This window comes from Anopheles merus, chromosome 2L (genome assembly GCF_017562075.2).
Source record: "Anopheles merus strain MAF chromosome 2L, AmerM5.1, whole genome shotgun sequence".
NCBI classification, from domain to species: Eukaryota; Metazoa; Arthropoda; class Insecta; order Diptera; family Culicidae; genus Anopheles; species Anopheles merus.
The window spans coordinates 53,093,225-53,121,080 of record NC_054083.1 but is presented as its reverse complement, the minus strand read 5'-3'; the positions used below and the strand labels follow the sequence as shown (position 1 = coordinate 53,121,080).

The 27,856-nt window shown below is 47.4% G+C and overlaps 2 protein-coding genes across 13 annotated transcripts in view; one reads left to right on the top strand and one right to left on the bottom strand.

Moving 5' to 3' along the window:
• The window catches only part of LOC121594767, a 52,465-nt gene that overhangs the window by 23,598 nt on the left and 1,011 nt on the right, over positions 1 to 27,856 (top strand). Inside the window, exons 2-4 of one of the 4 annotated variants that reach the window (XR_006005030.1) lie at positions 1,065 to 1,098; positions 24,102 to 24,271; positions 26,720 to 27,022. Coding sequence is in view for 1 of the 4 variants with exons in the window: in XM_041918410.1 (XP_041774344.1) it covers positions 1,065 to 1,098; positions 24,094 to 24,447 (388 nt within the window). In the remaining 3 variants the exon portion in view is untranslated. Of the gene's footprint in view, positions 1 to 1,064; positions 1,099 to 24,093; positions 24,731 to 26,719; positions 27,023 to 27,856 lie in introns of those variants that run through there. The other 3 variants (XR_006005029.1, XM_041918410.1, XR_006005031.1) reach the window with 3 other exon arrangements.
• LOC121594755 lies at positions 15 to 27,710 on the bottom strand. Of its 9 annotated transcripts, none has more exons than XM_041918385.1 (11): positions 27,642 to 27,710; positions 7,462 to 8,016; positions 7,263 to 7,398; positions 7,038 to 7,188; positions 6,444 to 6,964; positions 6,268 to 6,381; positions 6,077 to 6,177; positions 4,770 to 4,870; positions 4,326 to 4,518; positions 4,018 to 4,118; positions 15 to 3,931 (listed from the first exon to the last, which is right to left on the bottom strand). In XM_041918385.1, the coding sequence occupies exons 2-11, from the start codon at positions 7,727 to 7,729 to the stop codon at positions 3,773 to 3,775; spliced, it is 1,845 nt and encodes a 614-aa protein (XP_041774319.1). In that variant the 5' UTR covers positions 7,730 to 8,016; positions 27,642 to 27,710; the 3' UTR covers positions 15 to 3,772. The 9 variants fall into 9 exon arrangements, with proteins under 9 accessions (XP_041774319.1, XP_041774327.1, XP_041774320.1 ...); XM_041918393.1 differs by having other exon boundaries at positions 4,770 to 4,861; XM_041918386.1 differs by having other exon boundaries at positions 27,648 to 27,710.

The window sequence follows — 27,856 nt, the reverse complement described above, 5'->3', positions numbered from 1 at the left end:
TCACCTCGAGTGGATAAAGTTTATTCTCTTACTTTTTATTAAACATTGTTTTAAATATATATGTATGTATGTATATAATATGTATGCTGTGTGTGTATGTATATCGATTTCAGTTTGAAAGTTTACATCAGTTTCAGTATGAGCTCGGAAAATATTACGAAGCTTTAGTACGCATTCCGATGGTTTGCTTTATGATTTCTATTCCGTTTTAGTTGCTATGCTTCTTTTATCCCTCAATTCATTTTGAGTACATTTTATGCTATCAACTCAGCAGACAGTACTTCACAGTACCTTTGCTCGCTGTTAAGATAATTAGTGAGTGAAGTCACACATTTTGTGTGCATCGTCGTCAAAAAATAGATCCTATACAAAACAGCATGCTTGAGTATGAAACTGGATGCAGTTAATTATCGCTTCCTCATTTTCTTTTCGATCGGTAGCGCGAGATTTTCAGTTGCTTAGTCAACGGAAGAGGAGGATAGACGTCAAGCACTTTGTTTGATTTCAATTTTTCTCGTCATGGTTCCCACACCCTACCGTTCAAAACTGCTTGATAAATTGTCTCGCTTTATATTATTTGTTTTCTTCTTGCAATAGGAGCTACGTTAAACGCGTCCTCTTATCCGTTTACTGTTTACACGCTGTACGTAACAACTAACCACTGAAACACAATCACACAGACACTGCTACACACGACGGTTCTATTGGATTTGACAGAACTTCAAACGCCGAAGAAGATGGAGTAGAAAGTTTTTATCATAGAGCCATTTTATTCCCTATTCTCTCTCTCTCTCTCTCTCTTTCTCTCGTTTCGAACGAGACGTAACACTAAGAAGAGTGTCAGGCCGAGCGATAATAATTGACAGATTTTTGCAGTATTTTATACAAACAATCTACCGGAAACAATCTTTTCGTTTTATTCTCTCAGAAGTTTATTAACATTATTATACTTTTCTCTTCTGGGTTTTAGGTCTTTGGAAACTGACATTGCATTTCATTGCTAAGTTTTACAATACTTTCATAGTTTCTTTCCTATCTCTCTTTCTCTCTCTTTTCACCGACAGATGCGGCGTCCAGACACTCACTAGTTCAGTCAACGTAAGTAGAACGATTATCGTTTTCGTTTCAAAAGATTGCATCCCTCATTCCAATGATTTTTATTATACGTTGTTTTTTTTTTAAATAGTTAATAGTATTCCTCCGACAACCATTCGATTTACGCATTGATTGGTTGCCTTTCCTTTAGGCCGCAGTGCATTGTTTTTTTTTTGTTTAGTTCGAGCTTTAGTTTTGGTTTTTATTTCATCCTTTCCGAAGTTTGGTTTTAGTTCGTTTGTTTTTCTTTGCTTTTGATATTGTTCTTCATTGATCCCCCATTTGATTAGATAAAACTTTGATAATGTTTAATTTGGTTGTATTTACGGATCTTACGTTTCTTTTTTGTTTTGGTTAAGAAAAACGATTTCGTTCAACACCTAACAAGAGACATCAAAGGGGTGTTACGGAGTAGTATCGAGCGCAATGGCTTTGTGTGCAAAAATAATGTTTTTTTTCACTTCTAATTGATTCAACGATGGATGGTAAGGGTAGGGCAGGGTGATTTATGTGTGTTTGCCAACATTTAAAGCTCTCACCATTTGCCGAACGTTATATTGTAGATGGTTTATGTGCAGAGGGTTTAGTTAGGATGGAACAGAAATCATATTGAAACAGTTATTGTTAATTGTTTTTAAATTTTCAATATGTGTTGCATTTCTTAAATACTTTTTTTGTTTCTACTCCGCATCGTTCTGTGATATACGTTAAAGCTTGAGTATTACTGGAATAATGTTCCTTTCCGTTATAAACGCACACAAAGAGGGTTCCTTGATTTGTTGATCTACACGTGAAGGAGCGGGCGCAAGGTGCGAGCGGTGTGTGATAGGAGAACCTTCCAAAAGCTTCTGCATCTGCATTTTTTAACCCTGGATGCGCGAATGCAAACCGGCTTACCACACCTTTGCACCTCAGAAAGCATCTAATTTTGTCTGGCAGTAACCGTTTTTTTCTCATTTTACGACGTTGCTCTCTTTCCCGGAACGCATTACGGCACACGGCACGGCCAGAATGGAAAGGTGCGCGGAAGGCAGAGAACTTGCACCAGTTTGTTTTTACGACCACGTCTTAACGCTTCCCATGCAATAGAGTGCTGGGCGAGTGAGGGCGAGATAACAGAAGGGGACACATTTTTTGAAGGCTTAGATATAGATCAGGGCATGGGAGAGAAACAGAAAGCCCGGTAGCTAGTAGCCGGAGTTGGCGAGGCACACTTTCCTCACCGTCAGTCGAACTCGAGCTTTGGAATGCTGTCGGGTGACCTCAATACAGTTAGGAATAATCTCTCCTCGCGCAATGAAACGTTCTTGCAATTAGTGTAATGAGGATAAGAATCAATACTTAATTATCCATCTTTTTTTACTAATGACACAAACAGTCACACAAATAGCATATGCGTTTGCACCATCAAAAGCGTTAGAAAACGGTGTGTGCATGTCAACTTCAACACATAACTACATCTGACACGGGGCCAACACATTCGCCCCCTCCGCACAAGCGCACACTCACACACGCACCCACATATATGAATAAATAGGCTATTAACATGTGTATACTCTTTGTATATAGCTATATCTTTGTATATATGCGTGTTTTTTTTATTTTTGTTCTGTATATATGTATATGATTTCTGTGATTGGTATGACCCAGTAGTAAGTTTGTAAAGATATCCTGCATTCGATTTAATAACAGTCGAGACCCTCTCGCACGGTCTGCTAGAAGATCGTCCTGATCGGTCTTGATGAACCTAAAAAGTTGAAGTAACAGAGAGAGCCCTGTACAGTATGCCGATTGCATACTTTTAGGCAAATCTTCATTGAGCGCCTAAATGTATGCAACGATCGACACACAAGTGTTCACTTTTATCAAGACTCTCCCGTTATTAGGCAGCTCATGCGGCATTAGATTTACTTGTTCGTTATGTGCTCGTGCTTCTTTAAAACTGCTTTGCTTTCTTGCTACGGCAGATTGTATAGTTATATATCAGTGCTCTTGTGCATGGTGTGGCGATGGGAACGGACGACTACATCCGAAGGATGGGTGAGTGTGTGCGGGCGAAAGTGAGATAGAGTTGTGCGTGTTGTAAATAGAGCTATATTAGCCAGTCTTTGCTGCGAGAGCTGCTAGAACAGACCGCGTGCACAGAAGTGTTCCTGTATCTCGTGTTCGGCTTCGTCTGCTCGTCTCCCACCGTGTCAAGCACGCATGGTTGACGGTTTGTTTTGTTTGTATCGTTACGCTTACGTTATATACGCCTATATTAGAGCAGACACAAAAAATTCCTGTTCTATTTAGTTGTGCTTGAGAAACACCACCACCGTACACATGTAACATCGTTTTACCGCTTATCGAGGAGTGGTTTCCCCCTCATTGCGCACAGATTTGTCTTTCCCTTCGTTTTGGTCGCCTTTCGTTTCTTTCGTTCTCGGTGGGCAAATGTTCATCAAAAGGTCGACCGACCGGGTTGGCTCGGTAGGCCTGCAGCTCGGCTCGGTTTCGCAGGCGAGTTAAAAGAGGAACGTTTCCATTCCCGAATGCACACACGCAAAAGGTCCCTCCAATAAAACACTTGTTAGCTGCTTCTCTTCTTTTTGGCACTAAATAACAAATTACGTTTTCATGCTCTGCAGGCATTCAGCAACAAACCCCAAACGCAAATGTTTCATCCAACGCGCTTTTAAAGCACGTGCAGATTTTCGCAGCTCTTCGATTTGGTAATGTCGGTGAGACAAATTTTGTGCAAAATTTCCTTCGCAATGTGCAGCGACATCTGGGTCCGCGAGTTGCGCAGATTCGTTGCGCTGGCACGCTTTTCCCGCTGCTCCTTCAGGCGTATCTGTTAGGGGGAGAGAAAGGGGTAAGGCAGAGATGTTCAGTTTCAGATTTGATGCAAAAATGCAACACCGGTGATCGGTCTGGTACCTGTTTGAGGACGCCCACCAGCAGCTCATCGACGTTGTGCTGAATTCCGCTGGATGTTTCAATAAACTTTGCCTCGCGCGAGGTGGCGAGCTGCTTTCCCTCTGCAATGATACGCCAGAAACATGTACACACATGCGAATAACCAATTCCCAGTACGAGCTTTCGAGGTCAAAAAGGCCGTGATAAATGTGACAAACCGATACGAGCCGAGGCGACTCGACAACCGCTTTTTGGCCTAGTGAAAAACTCGATTCTGAGCCGGTTCTGGCGGTCCAGCGCCACCACCACCACCACCACCGATCACTTACCGGCTGTGGTTATGACTCGTGCCCGGGCGAGGTCGGATTTGTTCGCCGCTATGATGACCGCCTTCTCCTTGGTGTAGTGCTCGGACCACAGATAGTTGAGTATTTCCTCCGTCACCCGGAACGAGTTCCGGTCGACGATCGAGTAGACGACGACGCAGGCGTGCGGTTCGTACGTGGAGAGCGAGTTTTCCACCTGTTGGAATGCACATGGAAAAACACAGGAGATTAAGCGCGGCGGGAGGAGGTTTATTATCACTACGGGCAACACATTTGGTGGTATCACCGTCGGTCACGTATTGGAAAACCGCACAACGCAAACACGTATGTGTCGGTGTGGTTTGGGGTTTCAGTTCAATTAAATGTGTGTGTGTTTGTATACATTGAAATGCAATTTATTTAGCTGATAGGGAAGCGCACAGCAGGGGGCGGCTAATGACTACTTACGCTCATTTCCACGTTCGGGTGGTCGATAAATATCATCTCCGATTCCTCGCCGTCCAGCAGCACGCTAACGGTCTTCTCGCCAAACTCATCATCTTTCCGGTCCGCGGTTGGGAAGTGTTTGCAGGCCACAAAGCGACGGATATAACGGATGAAGTATCGCCGCGTTTGGGGATTTTTGTGAAATTGCCAAGACACAAACAGACAGAGAGAGAGAGCGAGAGAGAAACAAATGGAAAAGAGAAGAAACGAAGAGAAAGAGAAAAGCGAGAAAAGAACAAACCGATTCAAAGCTCATCTCACATCGCCTCTCGGGTTTTTGATAATTACATTTTACCACTCGAAATATCATTCTTCCTCCACTCGTGCTACTACCACACACACACACACAAACACACACCCCTCGACACAAACATCCTCCACAAATCTGACATGAGTTTTCCAGTCCCCAAACCCCCAGGCCAAGTGCGTGTGCTGCTTCCCCGCCATGCAGAGGCAAGGCATAGAATTTAATAACTACGCTTTTCGAACCGTTCTCGGATTGGGGAAAAGCGGACGAAGAAGGAAGCGCACAAGTGCTCTTTGCTAGCATGCCGCAGTTTGCCTTTTTCTCCCCCCGGAGGTCCTCAATTTTTCAGCCCGCACAAATGGAACGGGGTAGAATTAAATCAATGATTCGTGGAAATGAAAATAACACTTGTTCTCCGTTTGTTTTTTTGCTGTGCGCTTTTTCCCGCAGCACTTTCTGTGTGCGTGTGTGAGGGGGTTGGTTTTTCCAATGTGCGCTGTTTCCGGTTCCTATTACTGCTCGAGCTAATTGGAATATTGGCCGACCCAAAACGAGAATAAATCATTATTTTCACACACACACGCACATAGAACAGTTCACTGTAAATGAACGAGCATTGCTCCAAAATGCCATAAATCGTGTAATGAGCTTCGTTAATATGTAATACATGTGCCTTTTTCTTGGTTATGTTCGCCCACACGCTGCACACTCTGCGTCTTCCAGTACTAACTAATTTGCTGAATATTACTTGCAAGCAATGAGTGTGGGGCAATGGCGGAGTGCATCATAAAGGGTGCAAAGCTAGCAGCGCGCACCGTGCTGCTGCAGCAGCATTGTCATTAACGAAAGTGCATCCCACTGCACTGCTGCCCAATGCACCCAGAAACGCTCCCGCCGGTTGCATTTTTTCCACCACAAAGTAGTTCACTTTTCAATTAATAATAATGGTTCCACCATTTTATGGTTCCGGCTTTTCCCTGCCCTTCCCCTACCCCTTGATTCCCTCGTTCCGGCTACTTACCGAGACTGGCGTCGTACGTGTGCATGTACTCGGAGGTCATAAACTGTGAAACCAGGGCCGTTTTGCCGACGCCCGAATCGCCCAACATGACGACGCGATACCTGTGCGAGCGGGAAAGTTTGGAATGTTTCATTTTCAATGTCACACACACGCAAAAGGAATAAAACTACCGCCCGCTAGTGGAATATTACCTCGTCGGGATTGGTTCACTTTCATCGTCCTCGCCGTGCGAGGAGGGCAGTGAGTCGACGGTTGCATATCCACCACCGCAGCACGATCCCTCGAACGGTGACCTTTCGCTGGCGCTGGAGGAAGTTTTTAATTTATGAACCATTCTCACTAAACCCCCCCTTCATTCCGTTCTTACCGGCTGGCCGTGGAGTTGACGCTGGTGTTACTTTTCGATCGGCGCGATATGATTGAGTCGCCGCAGTTCACCACCGTGCCCTTGCTGATCGAAAAGTGACGCAACCGGTAGAGATCGTCACTCTGGCGTGGATTGTACGGCCGCTCGGGCAGTGAGCAAACGCGCGGCCGCGCATGATCCGGCACGGGAAGCTCGAGAAAGTTGGACGTACGGCGCTGACGGCCGCGGGCCGAAGCTTGGAACGCTAGCGGACCGATATCCTCGTTCGAAAAGACGGACGTATTGGAGGCGGCACTCTTGATCGAGTCACGCGATCCTTTCCGACTGGCCAGGAAGGCGAGCCCTCCCTTGTGGCTGCTTCGGCGCCTGCCCTGCCGACCCCCTCCGCCCGACGATCCCATCCCACTCATCATACCGAGATCGCTCGTTTGGGTGAGATCGCTGGTGGATTTGCGGCATGTCAGCGAGACGACACTGTCGGAGCAGGTGCGATCGAGCGTTGAGTGTGAATTCCTTAGGACCTAGCAGCATGGAAGAAGCATGGAATGAGTAGCCTGACAATGACGGCACGGTTTGTGATGCCCAATGCCGTACCTGATAGCCGGGGTTTGAGGTTATGTTGATGATCTCGCTGTTGAGCTGACGGCGCGAATGTCTCGGTGAGTGTGATGGTGACTTGGCCCGGGTGGAGGAACTATGGCCCGGCGAGCTGCAACTAGCGATTGAACCGTCCAGAATGGATTCACTGGAACATTGGGGGCAGAAAAATACGCTCTAGTTAAAAAGGGGAATCGGTGCTTTGAGCTAGAAGCTGCTTACTTCTCTAGCGAGTTGTCGGGAGTCTTGCTGGGATAAATTCGTTTCTTCTGACGATCGATGTCGTGCGTGTCGATTGATATGCTGTTGGAGAAGTCTTCCTTCGATACGGAGGGATAGCAAAACTCGAACCGTTTACCTGGAACGTCGAATGAGGTGCGTTAGAAACTGCAAACGGCTTCCCCTCAGCCGCAATACTTACGCTCAAACCGGGGACTGATCGCGCCATAATCAATCTCCACCGTCGACGGGGTGGTGACGGGCGTCTGCTGGCAGTATTCGAACACGTCGCCGACGCTCGTATCGTCCTCGGTGGTTTTGATGATCTTGGGGCTGGCCGGCAGGGACGCCCGTTTGGTGGTGCTGGGCCAGGAGTCGGCATGCGTCTTCTTCAGGTCACGCGTGTGCCGCGGATGGCTCTGGCCATTGAGGGCCATCTTTCGGGATTGTTGCTGCGCCCCCTCTTCCATGCCTGGAAACGTGGGGGAAAGCGGGCGCGTCTCGGAGCTTGGTTGGGTTGAAGCGCGGAACCGCGCGGGGAGTGTTGCTTTAGCGTTCTTCTCCGATGCCTTGGTGCTGACGGTGCATATTTGCTACATGGTGCAGTGATTGCGGCAAACGCGGACTGTGTCTGTGTGCTTCAATTCCTCACTTTCTCGCACATCACTTTCACTCACGGCACATCCCGGTCGGTTGGTGGGTGAATGTCATGCCTAGAATACGCTGGAGCACTTGGGTCCGCACCTTTGCGACTGCTCTGCGGTACGGAACACGGTTAAACTGAATGAATTAGATATCATAACTGTGCCCATGTCGGGCGTTCCATGAGGCAGGATTGTTCCGAGCAAACGAAATTAGTCCCGGCCACCCGGCCTGCTCCAAACAATGATTTTCCCGAAACACCACGGAGCCACGGAAGTGATTGCCTGCTTTAGTGCGTGAAGTTCCTTGAGTCAGCAGATTTTCAGCCAGATCGATAGTGTCCCAGGCGACTCACCCACCGGGTGGCCGATTGCGTTTCTGTTTCTGCGAGGGAGGAAAATCGTTTCCACTAAACACAGGAAACAACACCAGGACAGTCCAAGCGGAACACAACTGCGGAACGAAAACAACCATCCATCAAAAACACGGCTCACAGAAAACGACAGAAACGATAATCTTTTGGTGAAGGGCAAAAGGGGAAAGAGAGAGGGAGAACCCACTGCGCTGCCATCGGGAAGGTGTCCACCAGGGCCAATCCCTTCGATGATATAGTACCTTTTTTCAAGTGAGGCCGTAGTGTGAAGGTGGAAAAATAATGGCACCCTTTGTATGGATCTATTGTTCCTAGATATCCCTGTGTGTGTGTGTGTGAAAGTGGGAACAGAGAAGAAGCAGGAAGTTGTCGTAAATCACGCCTTCCATCTACAAAATCCACATGAAGTCTTGTTTTTTTTTGCTTCGCTTGTTCTTTTCTCGTCTATTTTTTTGTTTGTAAAATTGTGGCTAGAACTGCAAAAAATAAGGAAAAGCATTTGATGCTCTGGTGCCAACCACAGTAATAGTTCATTTGAGCGACCTCTAGTGACCGCCTCGCACACGGTGTAAGGCACACAGATAAATCTCCATTAATGCCGCGTGGATTTGCGAAAAAGGTATACCGAGGGACAACACAGGACTGTGTCGGGGCAATGGTCAAGGATGCTAGGTTCGAAATTATATTACAACAGCCTTACCCTCCATGAAACTGATTACGGTGAGAGAATAGGACGCATCCCAACCAAAGCCAAAGACATTCTAGAATTTATCTGGCGCTGGGAAAATCTGCCTGCCTTGCCTTCAATCGATCATCGTCCAGTGTAAGCATAACGTGGACTTCCTGTTCGACGCAAAGATGATGGCAAAGCCAAAATTGGTGAACTACGTCGAAGCAAAACGGCACACTGTTGCGCCGTCAAGCGCTGGAACGGAATAATGATTGAAGCAACTGATGACCGCCAAAGTTGGCGGGGAGGTGTAGGTACGGTGGCGAACAGCGGCACCCATACTCCTCCTCAGCAACAGGATGCAGGTCAAATGTCGCTCCTCGTGACCGTCTACACGCACCGGGATAGCGTGTGCGTTTGTGTGCGCGCGTGTGTGTACGCTTCCGCTTTGCCACAAAGTGTTGAGGGTAAGGTGACAGCACGGGGAGTGTCGGGCGCGTTGTTTGGCGTGAAATTTCTCTTTCTTCGGTGTGAACAAATTTCCGTCCTTCCGGTTGGTTCGGTGGTGGTACGGCCATTGCCAACAAACTTCCCTGCCCTTTTTGTTCGCTTTGCTACTTCCTTTCTGCTTTTGCGTCAGGTAGCCCGGGCTGGCGAAGAGAAGTATTGGAGTGTTATATTTCGACGTCATTGATGTCCAGCATTAAAGTAGATGAAAAAGTACAGTAGCTGCTGGCTGGTGTATGGCGAGTAATAGTGGAACTTCACTTTGCTTCCTCGATTTTGCATGCCGAGGTCGTTTGATTTTATTTGAAATTGCGAAAATGTTTCATTTAATTTGTAATTTGGTTAATTTTACCATACATGCACCTTTAATAATCTTATTCAAACTGTGATTTTGTTGGAAAGAAATAGCTGTGAGGCGTCTTTTGCGCTGTTCACTCCTATTAAATAAAGGCAATAGCCAAACCGCCTAAAGGTATGCAATTGTTTCGCATTATACTTGTTGATGGATTTTCGCTTGGAAGAGTTTAAACGATTGGTGCACGTTCAACACATAAAGCTTGCTCAGGATGTTTCAACCAGTACAGAAGGACATCGCCATTTGTCGTCTACCGCCAAAATGGTGCTGTAAAAGCCATTTCCATCTCCACCCAACAGTGTGCGATGTGGCATTAAACATCAACCCAGGTACGCATTAATCTCTTCCGTTTCGTTAACCTTCCATTCGCCACTGCTGCTACTGCTGCGTTGGCTAGTTGGTTGATTTGGTTTTTTTTTATCGCTTCAATTTAATCTAGGACCGGTGTCGGTTCCGTCATCCGCTCAGTAGCATCCCTTCCCGCCACGCTTTCTTGTACACGACGGTTAGAAAAACGGGTGGGTGATCACAGGTCCCACGTACGCTTCCTCTTCTCTTTGTCCCGAGAACCACTCAACGCCACTGAACTTCATTTCCTTTCACTTTCGGGTGTGCTTCTCTCTCTCTCTCTTTTTCTCTGTCTAATTTTGTTCCATAAAATATCCGCTTTAGGTTCCATTTTTGTATTACATTTTCGGCCGAAAGATAAGTATCCATTTTCACGTTTGCGCCTTTGGTGCCACGTGAACCACGCTCGTGGAAACGCGTGTCGAAAAGTGTCAGCGAATGTATAATCAGTTAAGTTTTTAGCTAAGCGAACAGTTGTTGGGTTTAGTAGCGGCAACAACAGCAGCATCATATCCTGGCAGCATGTTTTATTCATTACTTTCCAGGAATGCAAGCCTCTGCTCTCGTGGCCGTGGCCACGAATGGCGACGCTATAATAATAAATGGTTCGGCCAGAATGGGATTTTTTCCTTCGGTCGCACGATGTGACAAAATATCCTCTTTATCTATGCACAAATTTACACGAGCGTGTTGTCCGGGCAGAACTACGAGGAAGGAGAGAACGGCGATGGCGGCTTGTCTTGACGACAGGTGGACGCCACCAGCTGCGGTGATTTGGTTTTTAGCTAATGAGAATGAAATTTTGCCAGTTTGTGTGTTTGTTTTTGGAGCGTAGCGCGTCGTCGTCGTCGTCGTCGTCGTTTTCGGTGAAGCAAATTTTCATATTTCCGTCAATCATAATGACAGTGGGATGGGTTGATTACGACGATGACAACACGACGCTGGTGGCGGCGAGTGTGGGCAACTAAAGCTATAGCGCCTATACAGGCGAAATACGGTTCAGGTAGGTCCTCTCTCGTACGCGCTGGGAAAGCGAGCACGGGAACGATACAAGATAAGCTTTGTAGAGCCGGACGGCGACACACGGTACGGTGTGTGAGAGCTCCGTGGTCACGAACAAACCACACAATTTCCACATTTTCTACGCCTCGAGGGAGAAGTGCGGAAAGGTTCGCAATATATTCACGCTCTGGGGATGGTACCATGGCGGGACCATAAAAATTCCAGGTTAAGCGAGTTAATTTTGCATGTATCCCGTGTCAATGTCAGTGGAAGCAATAATAAGAGCGGAAAACCTAATGGGATACGACGAGGCAGGGATAAAACCCGGTGTGTAAACGCCATTTTCCACCGCCAGCGTCCACCGGCGTGCCGGGGTAAACCGAGGGGTTTGCCCAGCCGCCGATCGTCAATGTCATTCTGTGCTATTGTGTAGCCGTGCGTCAAGGCTAGCAGAGGTACGCACGGGGCGAGAACATTAACAAAAGGATCAATCTCACGATGATGGTGGGTGAGTGTGTGTGTGATTGAGGCAGGATGAAGGGAGGCAAATAATCAAAGCACACTGAGGTTGAGCTTGAGTTTTCCCCTTGGCACGCTCCCTTGGTGGTTAGCCGGGGGCTCCCCGGCGGGATGGATAAAATATTAAATTAAATCTGTCTCTCTCAACCGGCATATGTGTGTATGTGTGTGTGTGTTCTGGTTCATGGTAAAGCAAATTAAGTGTACTCCAACAAGGATAGCTTAATTTTACCCCCAAAATATGGCGTTGGTTAGTGAGGTTACTAGCGAATTTATCGGTGATCCAAAAACGCCTAAATGTATGCAATTTTCAATACAATCTTCTGTTTTTTGGTTATTTTACTTTCATCTTGGCGGTTTTACGTTACAGACCGTTCATTATTTGGTGAAACTGATTCGTAACAAGAAGCGGCCAGCATTAATTGATGTCGGTTTCTCCTTAACGACCTCATTTACTGTGAGTCGTATCAAATAACATGAAATAATAACAATTACTTTTGTGGTGAGAAACGCCAACAGAACTTTCCGCCCAACCCTCGTCGGCGGGGCTACGCGTGGCTACCATTTGTATGAGCAGAACATCCGCATTTTTCTGCTCTTGTGGATCATAATAGATGTTGAAAGGTAAATTATTAATTGCATCTCCTCGCGGTATACTATGCCGTATATCCCTGTACCGTGCTCACAGATCACAATACACCGAGTGGCGTTTTTCCCATTCGCTACGGGGTCTAGCAAAACGGAGCTGAATGAACGCTGAATGTCATCCGAGGCCCGTTTAAGTATGCATCGAAAGAATTTAACGAGTCCTGCTACTACTAGCTGTAGTGCAATTAAATGATGAAGCGGGCACAACTGACAACAAGAACGCAAACAACGCCATCCCCATTCAAGTGATTCGGGCGAATAATATCGGTGGCTTTGGAGGAAGTTTCAGCCGCTGTTTGCTCTCGTTCGGCTTAGGTGCGATTTAATTAATGCGCCATGCCTTTATTCCGCTGCGGTGTAGAGGTGGTCTCGAACACAGGAGTAGCAGCAGCGTTTTGAGTAAGTGATTTCCTATCTTATTGCGCCGCCGGTGGAACAGTTGCAGTACTACTTGAAGCTAATATATATCGCAGGATTACGATCCTCAAGACGGTTTCAAGACGCGAAATTATGAGTTCATCAAGTGCGTCTTTTGTTGGGAAATATACATCCCTCTCGCCAGCTTCTTCCGCTCCGTTCGCCTTTCAAGGATTGTGTGAAAACTTTTGCTTCGATTTCCATCCATCCGAAACCGGTAAGCAGGTACGGAAGGAACTCTTCGGATGAAGGAAGGGCGCGTTTCGTTTCCGGATCAATTTCATTAATGAAAATTTTCCGTTGATTTTGCTCTCTTCAGTTTGATTAGCAAAAGCGCACCAGCCAACACTCACACGTACACGGCAAAGGTGAAGAAGAAAGCTCGGGATCGGATCGGATTGGATTGAATTGGATTAGCACAGGGACGCACGTGTCGTGCGGGTACGTAACATCGCTGACATGAGCATACCGATGTGTCCTTAAAAAGATCGCTCGAAGGAGAGGAACGGTGGACGGGGGGCCGTAGCAGATGAGACTGAAATTTAAAGCTTCTGTGTCTCGTGGATGGCTCTCGACGTGCTAAGCTGGCACACCTGACTTCCAGCTCTGGTGCAATCCTACTGCTCCATTGTAAGCGTGCTCAACTTTCTCGAGCGCATCTCAAGCGCATGGTATGCAAAACCGAGCAAACTTTACTCTAGTTTTAGAAGCGAGCGAGGCAAAGTGTACGATAAAGTTTTGCAAATTGTCCCCGTCCTGCGGCACCGGAAAGGAACGCTTCCGAGTACAATCAAATGTTCCACCCCGATGTTCAGAGTATCAAACAAAGATCCATTCTAGCAAACCCATTTCCTTGGATGCGCACGGCACAAAAGCGAACCCATCCCGTAAGAGATGAGAGTTGCAATATACCGGATACATAACTCAAATCGATCTTCCCGGAGGTAGAAGGGCAGAATCTTCTTCTGTGTCCTCCACTGGTGGATGCGAGACAAGTTTCAAGTGCAGCACATCCATCGAGCCTTATCACATCTTCCTCGAGTTTCCCCTGGTTCGGACCGGTGCAGGTGGTGAAAACGAGTCAATTATGTTCGTCTTTCGGAGCGATTCCGTTCGCTGTTCTGCGGAGCGTAATTACCATTTCCGGGTGTGATGTTGGTGGCGGCGAGAAGAGCTTGGGGTTTTCCAGCATTGTCCTAGACTCCATTAGCAGACCGAGTTAGATTGACAGGCTGGAGGTGGGAGGGAGGAAGGGTAAAATAGTAAGGACGAGAGAACTTGCTGCCAGATCGAACACTCTGTGGGCTGTGGCTTTGTGGCTTTACCGGATGCTCTCTATGGTTGGACTTTAGGTTTCATGTTGATGTTGCTCCCTCACAATTGCATTGTACGCCAGTGGAAGGGTTGCATGGAGGCTGGATGGCGGTAGCCCCATCGTGTATTGTACGACTACTAGCTGCCCGCTGTTGCTGTTGCCCGAGCATTGTGTGCAGTTCATCAACGTCATCGAGGTGAGTGCGCGCGTTGTACGACTAATAAGCAGCTTCTTACAAAGCACAATTGCTGCATCAGCTGGACACATCTTATCGTTGAATATGGATGGTATGGCAGTTGGAGTGCACCACCACTACAGTCCACTTCGAGAATAACATTGTGGACGTGGCTGTCTTCGAAAGGGATGTTTTTATTGTTATTGTCGCTTGTTGAGGTGTCAGCAACCATCCCCCCCCCCTACATCAACAGCTCGTTTTTATGCCACCAAATGGTCCACTTTCAAACTATTTTATTGCAACTTTAAGTGTGTCGTACCTGGACCATGGCGTGCGTAGCACGATTCCGTACTAGCTGTGAGACTATTATTAAAAAGGACTCTAAGGAGGAGGGTTTGGAGGGGGCGAGAAGCAATCCCCGACTGACAATATCCGATGACAACGATACGGAAAAGATGGATGTGACAACAACGTGTCGATACCCGGCCCCAGTGATGGATGTGTGCAAAGGTGTGAAGGAATTTTCACCGCCCTGTGCATGGAGGATTGTTTTCTTGCGCCGGCCACACAGACAGGCACCACTGACGACACACCGGCACTCGGGGGAAGGATCGAAGAACGGACGAACCGAAAAAAGCACACGACAGCACATCATCCCAGCACACGCTAGGGGCGGCTGTGTGTGGTCAATGTGTGTAGACGGAGCGAACGAACCCAAGGAAAGTGGTGGATGAGTGTAATTGAAATATTTCCCTGACATTGATGGCTTTGGTCTGATTGGCCAACCATGTGTGGTGTGTGGTAAAACGGCTTGTAACGTCCCACACCCACAACACCCCCCAAGCTCTCAGAGAACGTAGGCGGGATCCTTTTCCGGTTGATTGCTCCGCCCGAAGTAATGCCGAACGAACGGTTCAGGCAGGTTCATTTCCTGTTGTGAAATGGGAAGAATAGATCGGGTTGAATTTCAACCAGGCAGAGACCAAGGGTCCTGCTGCCATCCAATACATCTTGGTTCTTTGTTGCTGCTGCTAGGGACGGATTTTAAATGACCCACAGCGGCACGACACACACACACAGACGACAATGTATCGTTATGATTTCGATTAATAAAACCCACAGCTTATCTTCTGATCAGTCTAAGCCCGTTCTAGGACCTTTTCTTTTTTTCTTTTTTTTTGTTGCTTCTATGGCATCCTTGGTCAGAAATACTTTTTTGAAACTTTCAAAATACCTTCTTTACTTCCAATGGAAACAATTTTTCCAAAAGTACGAATGAAAACAATACCTTGGGGGTGAATTATTATTTGACCTTCGGCACCATTGCCAAACATCGTGCTTCGTTTGACCTGTGTTTGTGTGTGTGGGTGTGTGTGTAAGCTGTTTCCCAACTCTCCCCAAGGATTTTGGAGATACACTGGTCAGCAATTGTTTGCCAGGTAGCCGGTCCGGCAAGCGTCCGTTCGATGTTTTGTTTGTCGAGGGCAGCGAAAACATCTTAGCTTTAATGGAACCGCTTTCAACAATCCTCTCTTCGCATGATGGCCCCACTCCGGAGTCCCTGTGGACCACTTCGGCCACTTATGTTTGTTGCTTCTTGGTGTCGAACTCGAAGTTGAGCCACACAATCGGCCAGTGGGGGCGGAGCGGTCTGGGACTGAAGTTCCGGCGAACAGGCTAATACTTGCAAATAATCAGCACAACAAACAAACCACACCAGGCCGTGCTATTCAATCCTCAGAGCTCTGCTCCTCTGCCCTGCTCTCTGCAGATTATAAGTTTATTCTTTGACGCTGGACACACTGGACTGACAGGGCCCGATGAAAATGGATGGTGCAGGGGATTATGATGATGATGATGATGATGATGACGACGATGAAGGCTTGTCGAGTAGGCTAATTAATTAGATTCATCCTGTCGAGTGTGGGGAAGCCTCGTATCGCTGGGCGTCGTGCGGATGCACATTACAGGGCAGAAAATCATATCGAACTCTCATCGTTGGAATGGACATTCTAGGAAGGTTGGGGGCCGTTGGCTTGAAGGTCGAAGCAGCAGAAATCAATCAATATTCCACTCCCGAAATGGAATAGAATCCAGCGTAGCAGCATCAACAGCATCCAGCGGCTACAGACTAACCAACCCGGAAAAGGATAAACACTGGACAGGACAGAGTAATGGATAGAAAAGCCGCATTAACGTTCCCCATTCGAATGGTCAGACTGTTCAGAATCTCTCCTCAGTCTTCACCGGCATACGGTACAGCAGCAGCAGATTACGCTTTGGGTCTGTTGTTTGGCGACGCATGTGTTACGTTCGTGACCAGACCCCGTGGTGGCCGGGGTGGCTGAGAAAGCTGACAGCCCACTGCTCGTCGTGTTCGATTTGTTCGAGCGAGCAAATCGGGCAAACCGAAGCAATTTAACGATTAAAGCGATGATGGAGATATTCACCCGGATTAAGGAGCAACGCCGGTACGCTCACAGCATCTGGAGAATGTCTTCGAAACCACGACGTTCTGGGAACACGGTGGCTCGTGAGCCAATCGGCCTCTGATATCGTTTCCCCGTTTGCAACGCACACACTGTGTGGAATGGTTTATTTGTGTTTTCCTTTTGCACACGGGCGCACAAAACCATCTCGTTCCAGTAGGCACGATATGCTTTCTCCCGCGTGTGCTCTGGGAACCAATATCTTACTGAGACACGTGTTGCTGGATGTTTTTTTCCCTGCGTGTTCGTTTTTATCCTCTCGGTTTTTGCTCGAACGTTAGAACAAGAGTGCTGAATTGTGATTTATACCGACGGTAACACTTGGATGGATTTACGGAGTCTAACGGGAGCAACAATGCTATGCATAGTATAAGTTGCTGATAAACCCGTAGTTAGGAACGTTTATTCTAGAAATAGTATACTTTTAGGCGTATAATATTAAGGTGCATAATTTTACAAGGAAAACTCCTAAATGTATGCAATGTAATTCAAACCACTGCATTCATAATATACTTTACGGCGTAAATGAATATTAACAAAACCTCCTAAATGTATGCAATATATGCAGTAAAACGACTCCCATTAGTTCTTTATGAAAGCTTCATTATCTGTGTCATTGAGCATGGTCACATACGATTTTTATTTGCCCTTGTTCAGTTACTTCACCACCATGGGTTAGTGTTTTCCACGACAGATAAACTGTCCCAACAGCAACATGTAGTTTTACCATAAATCTAGTTTTATATCAACTGCGACATGGTTGGTTTTGCTTTGTTCATCCTCTTTCTCTCTTTCCCCAACAACTGAGCATGGGATAGTGATGATAATCGCATTTTAAGCGTGTCATAAATTGGATCCGACTGACATTAATTTGAATTAAACCGTAATTAGAGCCAATCTCGCTCGCCGTCTGAAGAACCAAAGAGGACAGAGCGAGATAGAGAGAGAGAGCGAGAGCGAGATAGAGAGAGAGAGAGAGCGAGATAGAGAAAGAAATACAGAGTCCTCAGAGTGTGCCTGGTTCTTGTCCCACAGCCAGCCCACAGGATCTCCTGAACCGGGTTCTAAATTAATCTAACAAATATCCTTCGCCGGTCGTTTTCCAATCAACGCCGCCGCGTGCCTGTCACCCAGGGCACACCACGGCTCGGAAGACACTGGAGTAGGCTAAGCTCGGGTTGGTGGCATTTCTCACACTCTGTGCAAAGATTGATGACCACTTCACAGACTACACAGGATGTCTTGTTTTTAGAAACTGGTTCACCGTAAGAAAGTGTCAGGGAAGTGTAAAAAACCATCCACCAAGATAAATGAATCCTTCTGCCTGTGTGAAGGAGGAAGAGAAGTGGAGGCTTGAAGCCTTTCCGCCCGAAAAGAAGACGGATGTGCAAAGTGAGCAAAGTAACTTACGTTCAAAAGTTAAAGAGCCACCCCGAAAAGTCGAACGCGAAGGATGGATGGGTCATTTACTTTGGAAATACTTCATCTCCGAATCGCTGCAATCTGCCGCTGGTGGCCCGCTGCTGGTTGGAAGGGGAGATGCTTATGTTGGGAAACCGAACCGATAATGAACCGCTTCCGAAAAGTAATAATTTACTGTACTTTTGCCCCAAGTTCTAGCGTCCGTCTTGCTTCTCTCCGTCAACATCAAGGGGGTGATAGCCGCGGGGTGTGAATATCGCAGCGGGGACGGTGTGGGATGGTTTTGCTTTCGATTTACTGGCGTTGTTTTGCCGCAGGTTAGCGAGGTTCTCAAATATTGACGCAATCAGGCAACTGCTTGTTAGGTGGGTGGCGGGAGATCCCTTGCCTCCTGCTCCTTCTGCTCACAAAGGTAAAGGGTTCGTGGATTCCATTATGGGAATCGAATTTCCAAATCGCTTCTTTTCACTTCGTTCGCATCATTAAAGGATGTTTAATGGTGAAGAAAGGAGAGAGAGAGAGAGAGTAGCACGTGGTATACGGTTTCACCTGTTACCTTGGATAAAGCGCTCTTTTTTGTGTTTTGATAATTTTCTAAAACCCTTCCAACGTTTGCATCAGCGCGCGCAAATGAAGTCATAGGTAGGCAACCTTGCCACTAGATCCTTGGACTAACCCGTGCTGGAGGGCAATCATTTTCGGTATTATGAAATTCATTGTGATTGTTCCTTATCCTTTTCTGCGCTCTCTTATCGCCACAGAACATAGAATGAAAGGCAATGTGCTTCTTATGCAGCTCCTTTCGCAACTGATTATGTGCTCGCTAAAGGTAAACCAGAAGGAACACAGGAAGAGAGAGAGAGAGAGAGAGAGAGAGAGAGCACGAATAGAGACGCTACGCAACCAATCAACCCAAAATCCGCCGTAATTGGCTCACCGCAAGGCACCTCCTTTTGTCCGTTTCCTCGTGTTCCAACCCTTTAGTAAAGCACACCGGTGTGTGCGTACCTGCTGATGTTGCCTATTTTTTGTCCCATCGTCACCGCCACCGTCGTCCCGAAAAGCTCGCTTCTGTTTCATAAATTATCCTACAAAAAGAAGCTGTACAAATATTTTCATTTAAGGATACAGGACTTTTGTTCGTTTTCGTTAGATCATGTTGCTCTTCAATTTTTCGTCATTTTTTGTCTTTTTTTTCTTGCTTCTTCTTACTCCCCGTTGCAAATGGCAACCAACGGTTGGAGGGAAGCATTCTCCGCTGGCTTCCACTGCCACTGCTGGATCGGTTGCGTTGGCAGTGCGTTAAAGGTACCGAGGGGTAAAAAGGAATCCCTTTTTTCACCGGAGGGAATATACATTCTAAAGGGTCTGGAAAACGTACGGCTAGGCCAAAATCCTTGCCCAGGGGTGGGGTGGTACGGGCTTACCGGCGGGAGGGGGTGGGTGCTCGGTTACGTCTTTGGGGAGCATATTCCGTCAAGATTATCGGGCTGAAGAGATGCTGAGGGCGGAGGGAAGGGTTAGGTACGGTGACGGAGGAACCATGTGCGGAATGATCCAATGAATTCCAATAAGCCCAAAGGAGAAGAAGCAGACAAAAACACGACACACAACCTTCGAGCAATTCGAGACCAGCCTTTAGGACCCTCAAACCCGGGCGCACTGGCGAAAGGATTTCGAGAGCTTAGAAATAAATTAAGAAACCCTATCAAACACACACACACAGCCAGTCGCACACGTCGGCATCTATCAGGCAGCGAACAGCTTTGGCCACAAAAGCACAAAGCACCACGCTCTGGGGGGAGGTAGAAGGCATAATTTATTTAAAACGATTACTTATGCTTGTTAGACGCCAATGCTGGTAGTTCCATCGCAAAATGCCCGCGCTGTATGTGTGCGCAGTTGCCAGTTGAAAAAAGGATTCTAAATCGAATGAGCTGGAAAAGAAAAGTCCCCTCCCTGCTTCTCCATTCACTTCGCCCACCTCAGCCTTCAGCCTTCGGTTGGGCCGGAAAGAATAGCAATCGATAACAATTCATCTCCTCGCCTAAAACCGTCGAAGTGGTTATTTGAGCATGCCAAGAAAAGGAGTATTTGCACTCAATTTTAAACGAGGCATAACGGCACTTTTTTTTCTTCTTCACTGTGTTGAAGGTGCTGCAAATGTTGGCCTTGAATAAAAAGGGTGTATCTAAAATAAATGTGGGGGTTGGTGGAAATGGCGCTTCTTTTAACGCTTCACCACAACAATCACCAACGCCGCTCTTGCCGCGCTGAACGAAGTGCCACAAATCGAGGCAGAATCGTACAGCGAATGTGTTTGTTCAGCAGTATTTTTGCTATCCGACTGCGAATGCTTTCTTTGTGCACGAGCAGCGGTTCGAGAAATGTGTATGTTTGTATTTTTGCGGTGGTGTTTCGCGTTTCTATTATGTGAAGACGCTTGCAACGAACGCGGGAGTGTGGAAATGGTGAGAATTGATTTTGGTATCGAACAAAGATGCTTTCCTTTTATGCACGCTGCGGTGAGCAAGGCGCCGACACTGGGACGGAGGCGACGGTACGTAACGTAATTTTAAGCGCTCCTTCCATTCTAGCGCGAGAAAATGGAACAGAGCATTGCATTAAGCTTGCCAATATATTGGAAAATTTTATGCGTAACATCTCGAAAGAGTGAGTAAAGTGGGGGGGGGAGGGGAAGTAGGCGAACATATCATCCTGATAAGAAAAGAATAGGACAAAGGCGGCTTTGGGAAAGAGAAAAAAGGGATCGTAAAATGGCGTTTGCATTAAATTGCCAATAAAATAGCATCAACGGGGAGGCACGCGTACGGCGCGGGGTCGGTACGGTGCGGCAACCAGGGCACTCGTGCTAGAACTGGCCCAATGAACATGGAGAAAACTTCATCTGCAAGACTTCATACAGCACATTATCGCGGGCGTACTACGAGCGAGAGCCCGCGGGGTGTGTAATGTAGCTCATTGTGTGTGCGCGCGCGTGTATGTAGTACGCGTTGCTCTCACCCCCAACTGAGCAGCGCATCATGCTGTGTTCACGTTTGGCACGTCGCGCCAACACTCCCATCCGGTGCAGCCAAGCTTTTTCGCACCTTTACGACGTAAACTTTGTCCTTTGGTCTGGTTGGTTTGGTCGGGAACAGATTTTACCCGTCCGCACAACCATCACCTTCTCTAGCATTACCACATAACATACACACACGCATGTCATGTGCTCATGACATGGAGTCATGGAATCGAACCATAAAACTCAATTTCGATGTTGTTATTTCTTTTCCATTTATGCTTGTTTTTGATTGATTTTTCGTCCCGTCCACCAGTATTCGCGAGCTGGAAAATCACTCCAGCCCAGCCGAGCGGGGGAGCCAGGGGACGAGTGCGGTACGGTAGATTTATCTTAATTTTTGCTGTCTGATGGAGTGGCAGAATTTGGGGAGGGTGTGGGGTTCGTTGTAATTCCCACTCACAGCACCACCCATCGCAGCACGTGGATGTCAATGTGACTGCCGTCAACTGCAGCTCAACGTCGAGTATTAGTGTCGATAGTTTATTTTGGAGAACGGCATGCACAAATTGATAAGTTTACTATAGCGGAAAGTTTGTTTGCGAAATCTATGATCGACACTGAGAGCTCACAGCTACGCTACTTAATTTTAGATATTTTCCTATCTTTTGTTGAACGATGTAACAGATTCCGCAGTATTTTGCGTTTAAAAAGGTATGAAAGTATGATGACCGATTTGGCGTAAAAATAGTATACTTCTAGGCGTTTAAGATGCAAATTTCACACATTATTGCACTTTCATACACAAACGCCCCTAAAGGTATGCAATCGGCCGTACGTTTTGCTCGAAACTCGAATGCAAATGTTCCCAACGATCCGTACGGATCCGTTCCTTCAAGCGACCTATCATTTCACAGCCGTTATCAATCTGACCAAATACATTGCCAGATCTGAATGCGTTCCCTTGAATTTGCTATCCATCACTATCGATTTTCTCATTTCACCTTTCCATGTTTGTCTTCACCTTGCCGCACCAGCAGCGTTTCCCCCGCGCAGAGGGGATATGTTGACATCGAGAACGGACAAGGGGAGAGAGACCTTTTGCAGTAATGTGTTGCTCACACACACACACACACACACACACACACACACACACACACACACACACACACACACACACACACACACACACACACACACACACACACACACACACATACCACTCATCGGTATCAACCGCCAAAGAGGCCATCACACTTGCTGAAGCTTGCAGTGAGGGGGGGTATAAATGAACCGTGAGGCCATCACTCTCTGCGCCCCGTAGGTGGACCGTAGGTAAGTGTAGGAAAAAATAAATCTACCGATAATCATTCCCGACCTCCGATGATCTGGTGCTGGTAGGTTTGTTCGCAGCACTGGAGAGCCATCGGTTCCAGCTGTTCCATTCCCGCCACATCGCACACATTGGCGGCGACACACTACATGGCTGGGTGAAACGATCCGTTTTTTTTTCGAACGACAGACCATTTCCACACAGCAGGGCGCTATAGCAGGGTGCCCTCACCCCTCAGTATGGGTGGAAAATTCGCACGCGCCGGGTGACGGTACTGGAACGGAAAGCAAATGTCTTCATGTTAATGCACCCGTAACGAAACCCAAATGTCGTCCGTAAGGTGAAACAGATGAGCGAAGGATATGGATATCCCGGACCCTGTAGCACTGGCTGGCAGTTGGTTTCCTGTGTGTGTGTGTATTTTTCCTTTCCTCAAAATAATAATCTTTCTCTTAGGGATGCCGAATGCGAACAACCATCGGTCCCTGCATTGTTGTGCCATTTGCCGATAACGACATGTCTGTGTCCAGTGCCAAAACAGCACAAGAACTATACACAATATTGACCCGGCTGACCTAGCTCCAGCTAGTGGGAAATTACTGACAATCAGTTACGCTTTGTGTTCGCTTCATTATTTGCGAATCGATAGCTGGCCGTCGGCCAAGGATGTGGGCTGAACGCAACGGGCACGATTGCCACTGCTGTTTCTTCTTGCCAGGACTATAATATCACAACGGGGACAGTCTTTCCAACACGCAGACACTCTCTCCGCTTGGGCTAAAAGATTGAATCCATTTGGATGAATTTTCTCCATCTGCTGCTGCTCTGCTGGATTTTAAACACTGCAAAGAAGGGGAACCATTCGTCGTGAACGAATGAGTCCCAAGTGGAAAATTTATGATTAAACGTCACACCATCCCATCATCTCTCCAACCAAAAAAAACGGCAGAACAAATCGCCCTAATGGAGCCAGATTCCGTCCTGATGGTTTGTTATTAATAATATGAATCACTTATTTTTAAACCATCACTTTAAATCCATCGTCACCGGAGGGAGAATTCAAATTTTCCCCCATTTCCTGTCTCCGAGCGCACGCAGCATCATCAGCGTGTACCATACAATGGCTCTGGGACATTTGTTCCATCATTCAGCCAGCCGTGCGCCGAGAAATGCTGGTGAATGGTGGTGATGGAGCAAACCGACACACACACACACACACTCACGCACACAAAAACGACAGAACAACGGGAGAAAATGTCGGAAAAATCGTTGTAAATCGTCGAAGACATTATTTTGGAGCTGCTGGGTGCTGTTTTTGCGTTGCCTTCTCCCTGTGTTCATTTCCAACAATTTATGAGTACGCAGTACACTTGCACGACCGGTGGCTGCTGCTGGTTGGTACGCCCCCACGTAATCCCGATAGAGCCGATTTGTTTAGCATCGTAATCATGATTATCATCGTTATCATCTCCTCCCACCTCACCTCCCCAGCGGGCCCCTTCAACAAGCCCTCCCTTGCTCGCTAAAAATGCCGATTTCTTGTCTGTTTGTTCCACTTTTTTCGCCGAATATTACCATCACCGCTGTTGATGTCAAGCACCGAAGGCTTCGCTGCCGTCATCATCGAACTGTAACGACAAACTTCCCGAAAGGCATCGACGCGGTACCATTGGAGAGACGGTGGCAGGAAGGCCAGGTGGGACAGAAGGAGGAGGAAACCCATCGGATGAGTTTTCCTTTTGTGCGCGTTCCAGCGAACCAGAGTGCCGGTGTCGGTGAGTTCAGGGAGCTACAGGTAAATTCAATTGCCAAAACCATCGTCCTGGCTCGCTCAGGCTTTCTCTGCCTGTGTCTGCTTGTGTGTGATCCTTGCGGCTCGGCCCGGCGTGCAGATAAGAAAACGAACGAAGGAATCAAACGAGTGGAAGATTCACAAACGATAAGAGATTAATCGAGTAGCAAAAGGCATTCAGCTGGGATTAGTGTAGCGTTGAACACAGAGCAGTTTGACGAATGGGGATGGGCGCCCGGGGTGCAAAGGAAAGGATCTCGGGATATCCATTATAGAGCATTCGAAAACGGATCGCTTTGTTGCGACACATTCTTCGTTTTTGGCTGCTTCTTTTCGCCGTCTTTTGTCCTTTATTTGGCTTCGTTACCATTATTTCTCGTGAGGGGGGGGGGGGGGGTGCTTTTGCTTGTTAGAGCGCGATCGGCTTGCAACAAATTTGGGGACACGTTTTTAAAACATTCATGCTTGCCGTTTCTGTCTTACCTCTGTTAATGTATTAGCTCTCCTTTTTTTGTACACACACACAATCGAACACAGCCAAGCACAGGAAGGAGCTTTTTTGAAGGGAAAAGTTGTGCCAGCAAACCACCCACCCGGTGGGTGTCGGTGATGGTTAGACGAACAAATATATCGGAACTGCTCTCCATCTTCCTCTGCCGCTTCGCTTCCTGTGTACGTTAACGTCCCTAGACAGCAGGAAAGGGTGGGCCTGTGTGTTCGGTGTGCCTGTGTCTGTGTGCTTTTTGTCATGCAAAATAACGTCCCACTACCTCGCCCCCGTACTTTCCCCGGCTGTGGAAACTTTTTCCCAATCGAAGACCCGTGAAGCGCAAGGGAGCATTCCGAAAGGGCAGCGGTCGGAATGTGGAAAATGCGTGTGTACACTCGGGAAAAGAAAGCATCCTTGTTCCCGAAATTTTTGAAGATTTCCGCATTCTCTCTCTGTCGTAAAAGTGGGTAAAAGAGGGAAGCCGTCTTTTCTGCCTTTCGATTGGCTGTCTCGGTGGCTGTCTTGAAGGTTGTTAAAGCATTGAAGCGCTAGGAAGAACAATTGTGCGATATTTATTGCGATGATAGGACATTTTCCGCAAGGGAGTATAATAACCTTATTTTTCTGTGAAATGTTGAGCTTCAAATGTATATAAGCAGCCTTATAGAAAGTTATTGAAAATGGTTTTAATTGTTTCAAACTCCTCCACACACCTGGTGCTACTCAAATGCTTAAAAATGTGAGCTTTCTCTAGCACTCTCCCCTTCCCTTTTGTTTATCCTTTTTATGGCCCCGAATAGAGCCATTAGCCTCCACAGAAGTGTCACCGTTAATGCGACAAAGAAAACGCGACGCTAGTCTGCCAAATCCTTCCCCCGTTTGGAGGCACAAGACAGCAAGTTGTGTTCAGCACTTTTTGCACGTCCTTCGCGCGTCCATTTGCGCGGGACGAAGCGATGGTGCAATTTGGTGAAGCGTCACAAAAGCCACTCCATAAAACACTCACGTTTTGGGGGGTGGCTTAGAGCAAAAGGTACAAACCAGAAAGCAAAAGGCAAAGTCCCGCGTGTCAGCTGCCTCTTCTTCTTTTTCGGCGTCTCGACTGCTAAACTTTTGAAAGATTAGCAGATAGCAAAAACCGCGGTTCAAAAACTGTCCCACCATATCATCCTTTGAAGGTCGGTGGCGTTCTTCCTTGATCTCGTTTCTACAAAAAAAAAGCAATCGAGAGATAAAACAGTAAAGAATCGTTTTTCTTGCCCTTCGTTCCTTCTCCATCGTTGTTGTTCCTCCGCATGTAATCTTCTTGATGGAATAGTGTGTAAAGCCTTCCGGCAGAAAAGTGTTTATGTTTGCAAGGGAACTTGTCAAGTGAGGTGGGTGGCCGAAAGAAGAAGAAGAAAAAAAAAAAATGGGAAAACCACACTTGTACTACATGTTGTTCGGTGCTCGAAGCAGGCCAGCGGCGGCGTGTGTTGTTTATACTGTGAGGGGTTTTCTTTTTTTGTTATCAGGCCCCACACACACACACAATGGGCCCCTAAAGTGAGCGCCCTTTTAACCTCCCGCAGGTCTTTGGTGGCACAACAAACTTGCTTGCCTGCTTGCTCGGACCGCACGTACCGTCGATGTGGGGGAAGCTTTTTCGCACGTTCACATTATGGGAGGGGGGGGGGGGGGGGAGGGGGGTGCTGGGAGTCCTTCGGAAGGCGTTGAGGAGCCAGAAAATGCAGACCACATAAGTGCTCAAGCAGGAAACAAGGATCTCTTGAGACTCAATCACATAACAGGCCGCAGACGTGATAGCGTTAGTCCTCGCCGCAGGCTCCTCACTGTGCACTGAGCAGTGGTGCAGGCGTTCGCAGGCGTTGGTGCAGTAGGTAGGCGGTTTGTAGGCGCAGTGCCAGAGGTGGTGGTAATATTTAATTTTCCGCAACGTAGCAATCATCGCGCGAGTGATGGTTGAGGAAGAAGGGGAGAGAGAAAGAGTGCTAAATGAAGTAGGCAAGCAGGCAGGAAGCACATGAAAACAGGCAAGTGAAGCGGAGGAAAAGGGAAATCCTTCATAAGGCCAGGCGAAAACCTCTCTGCTCACCTCCCCTCACCCAACTCTCGAGTAGTGTGGTGACGCGTTACGAAGCCATCGGTCGTTACGTGAAGCCGTTGCAAACATGGAGGCGGCGATGTTGGTCACAAGGGATCGAGTGAAAAATGCAAATCACTGCAGAAATCACTGCCCCAGACGGGGAGGGGAAAAGGTTAGTCCCGTCGGAGGGCAATCACTTGAACTTATATACAATCATAGTTCCTGTTTCTTCCCACATTACAGAAAAAATCGTGATAGTTATTCGTGTTGTAACGACCAAACGACCGAATCTGCCAGTCAGTTTTGCTCACCACGCTCGCCTACATTCTACTGCTCTGCTCCCCGGCACCCGTGACACTGACACTGAAAATTTCGGGCAGACGTACAAAAATAGCAACACACACACACACCCGGAAGCAGTAGCAATCGCAGTAAACCGGGGGCAACATCTGCAGTCCGGGGCTGACAATGAACGGCTGTTGGTGGATGAACCTTCCTGCAAGAAACACCTGTGCATACGTACACGACCACAACACACACAGAGAGAAGCACGAGCACTGCTGCCGTCTTTGCCGTTGCCCCGAAGCTTTTTCTCCGTGGAAAACCGAGAGGGGGAAAACTGTTCCGTTTGCACAAAACCCAACCAAACACACTTGTGCACAAAAAGGCTTGCAACGTCGTACACTTGACAAAAAAGCCTGAAACACACACACACACACAAACTCGAGCGCGTCCGGAAAAACGTTCCGTGAAAAATACATCAACCCGCACACATACACTCACACGGAGCGTTATCCTTGCTGAACTGACTGGCTGGCTAGCTGGCTGCCTGCCTGGCTGGCTGACTGACTGACTGACTGACTGGGGCGAACTGACTGGGATAGCTCAGTCGGCACTCGCACTGGCTGCCGAAGTTGGGCTCTCTTCCCCCTGTCTATACCAAAAAAGGGAAGTTCGCGAATGCAATTGGGATGAGTGCTCAGCGCGAAATC

Bases quoted from the DNA above. Each gene is read 5' to 3' on its own strand.
- LOC121594755 (XM_041918385.1), bottom strand. From the start codon at position 7,729: ATGGAAGAGGGGGCGCAGCAACAATCCCGAAAGATGGCCCTCAATGGC. The intron at 4,871-6,076 runs GTAAGTAGCCGG...TCCCAACCGCGG, and splicing joins CACGTACGACGCCAGTCTCG to ACCGGAAAGATGATGAGTTT. The intron at 4,519-4,769 runs GTAAGTAGTCAT...GCATTCCAACAG, and splicing joins ACCCGAACGTGGAAATGAGC to GTGGAAAACTCGCTCTCCAC.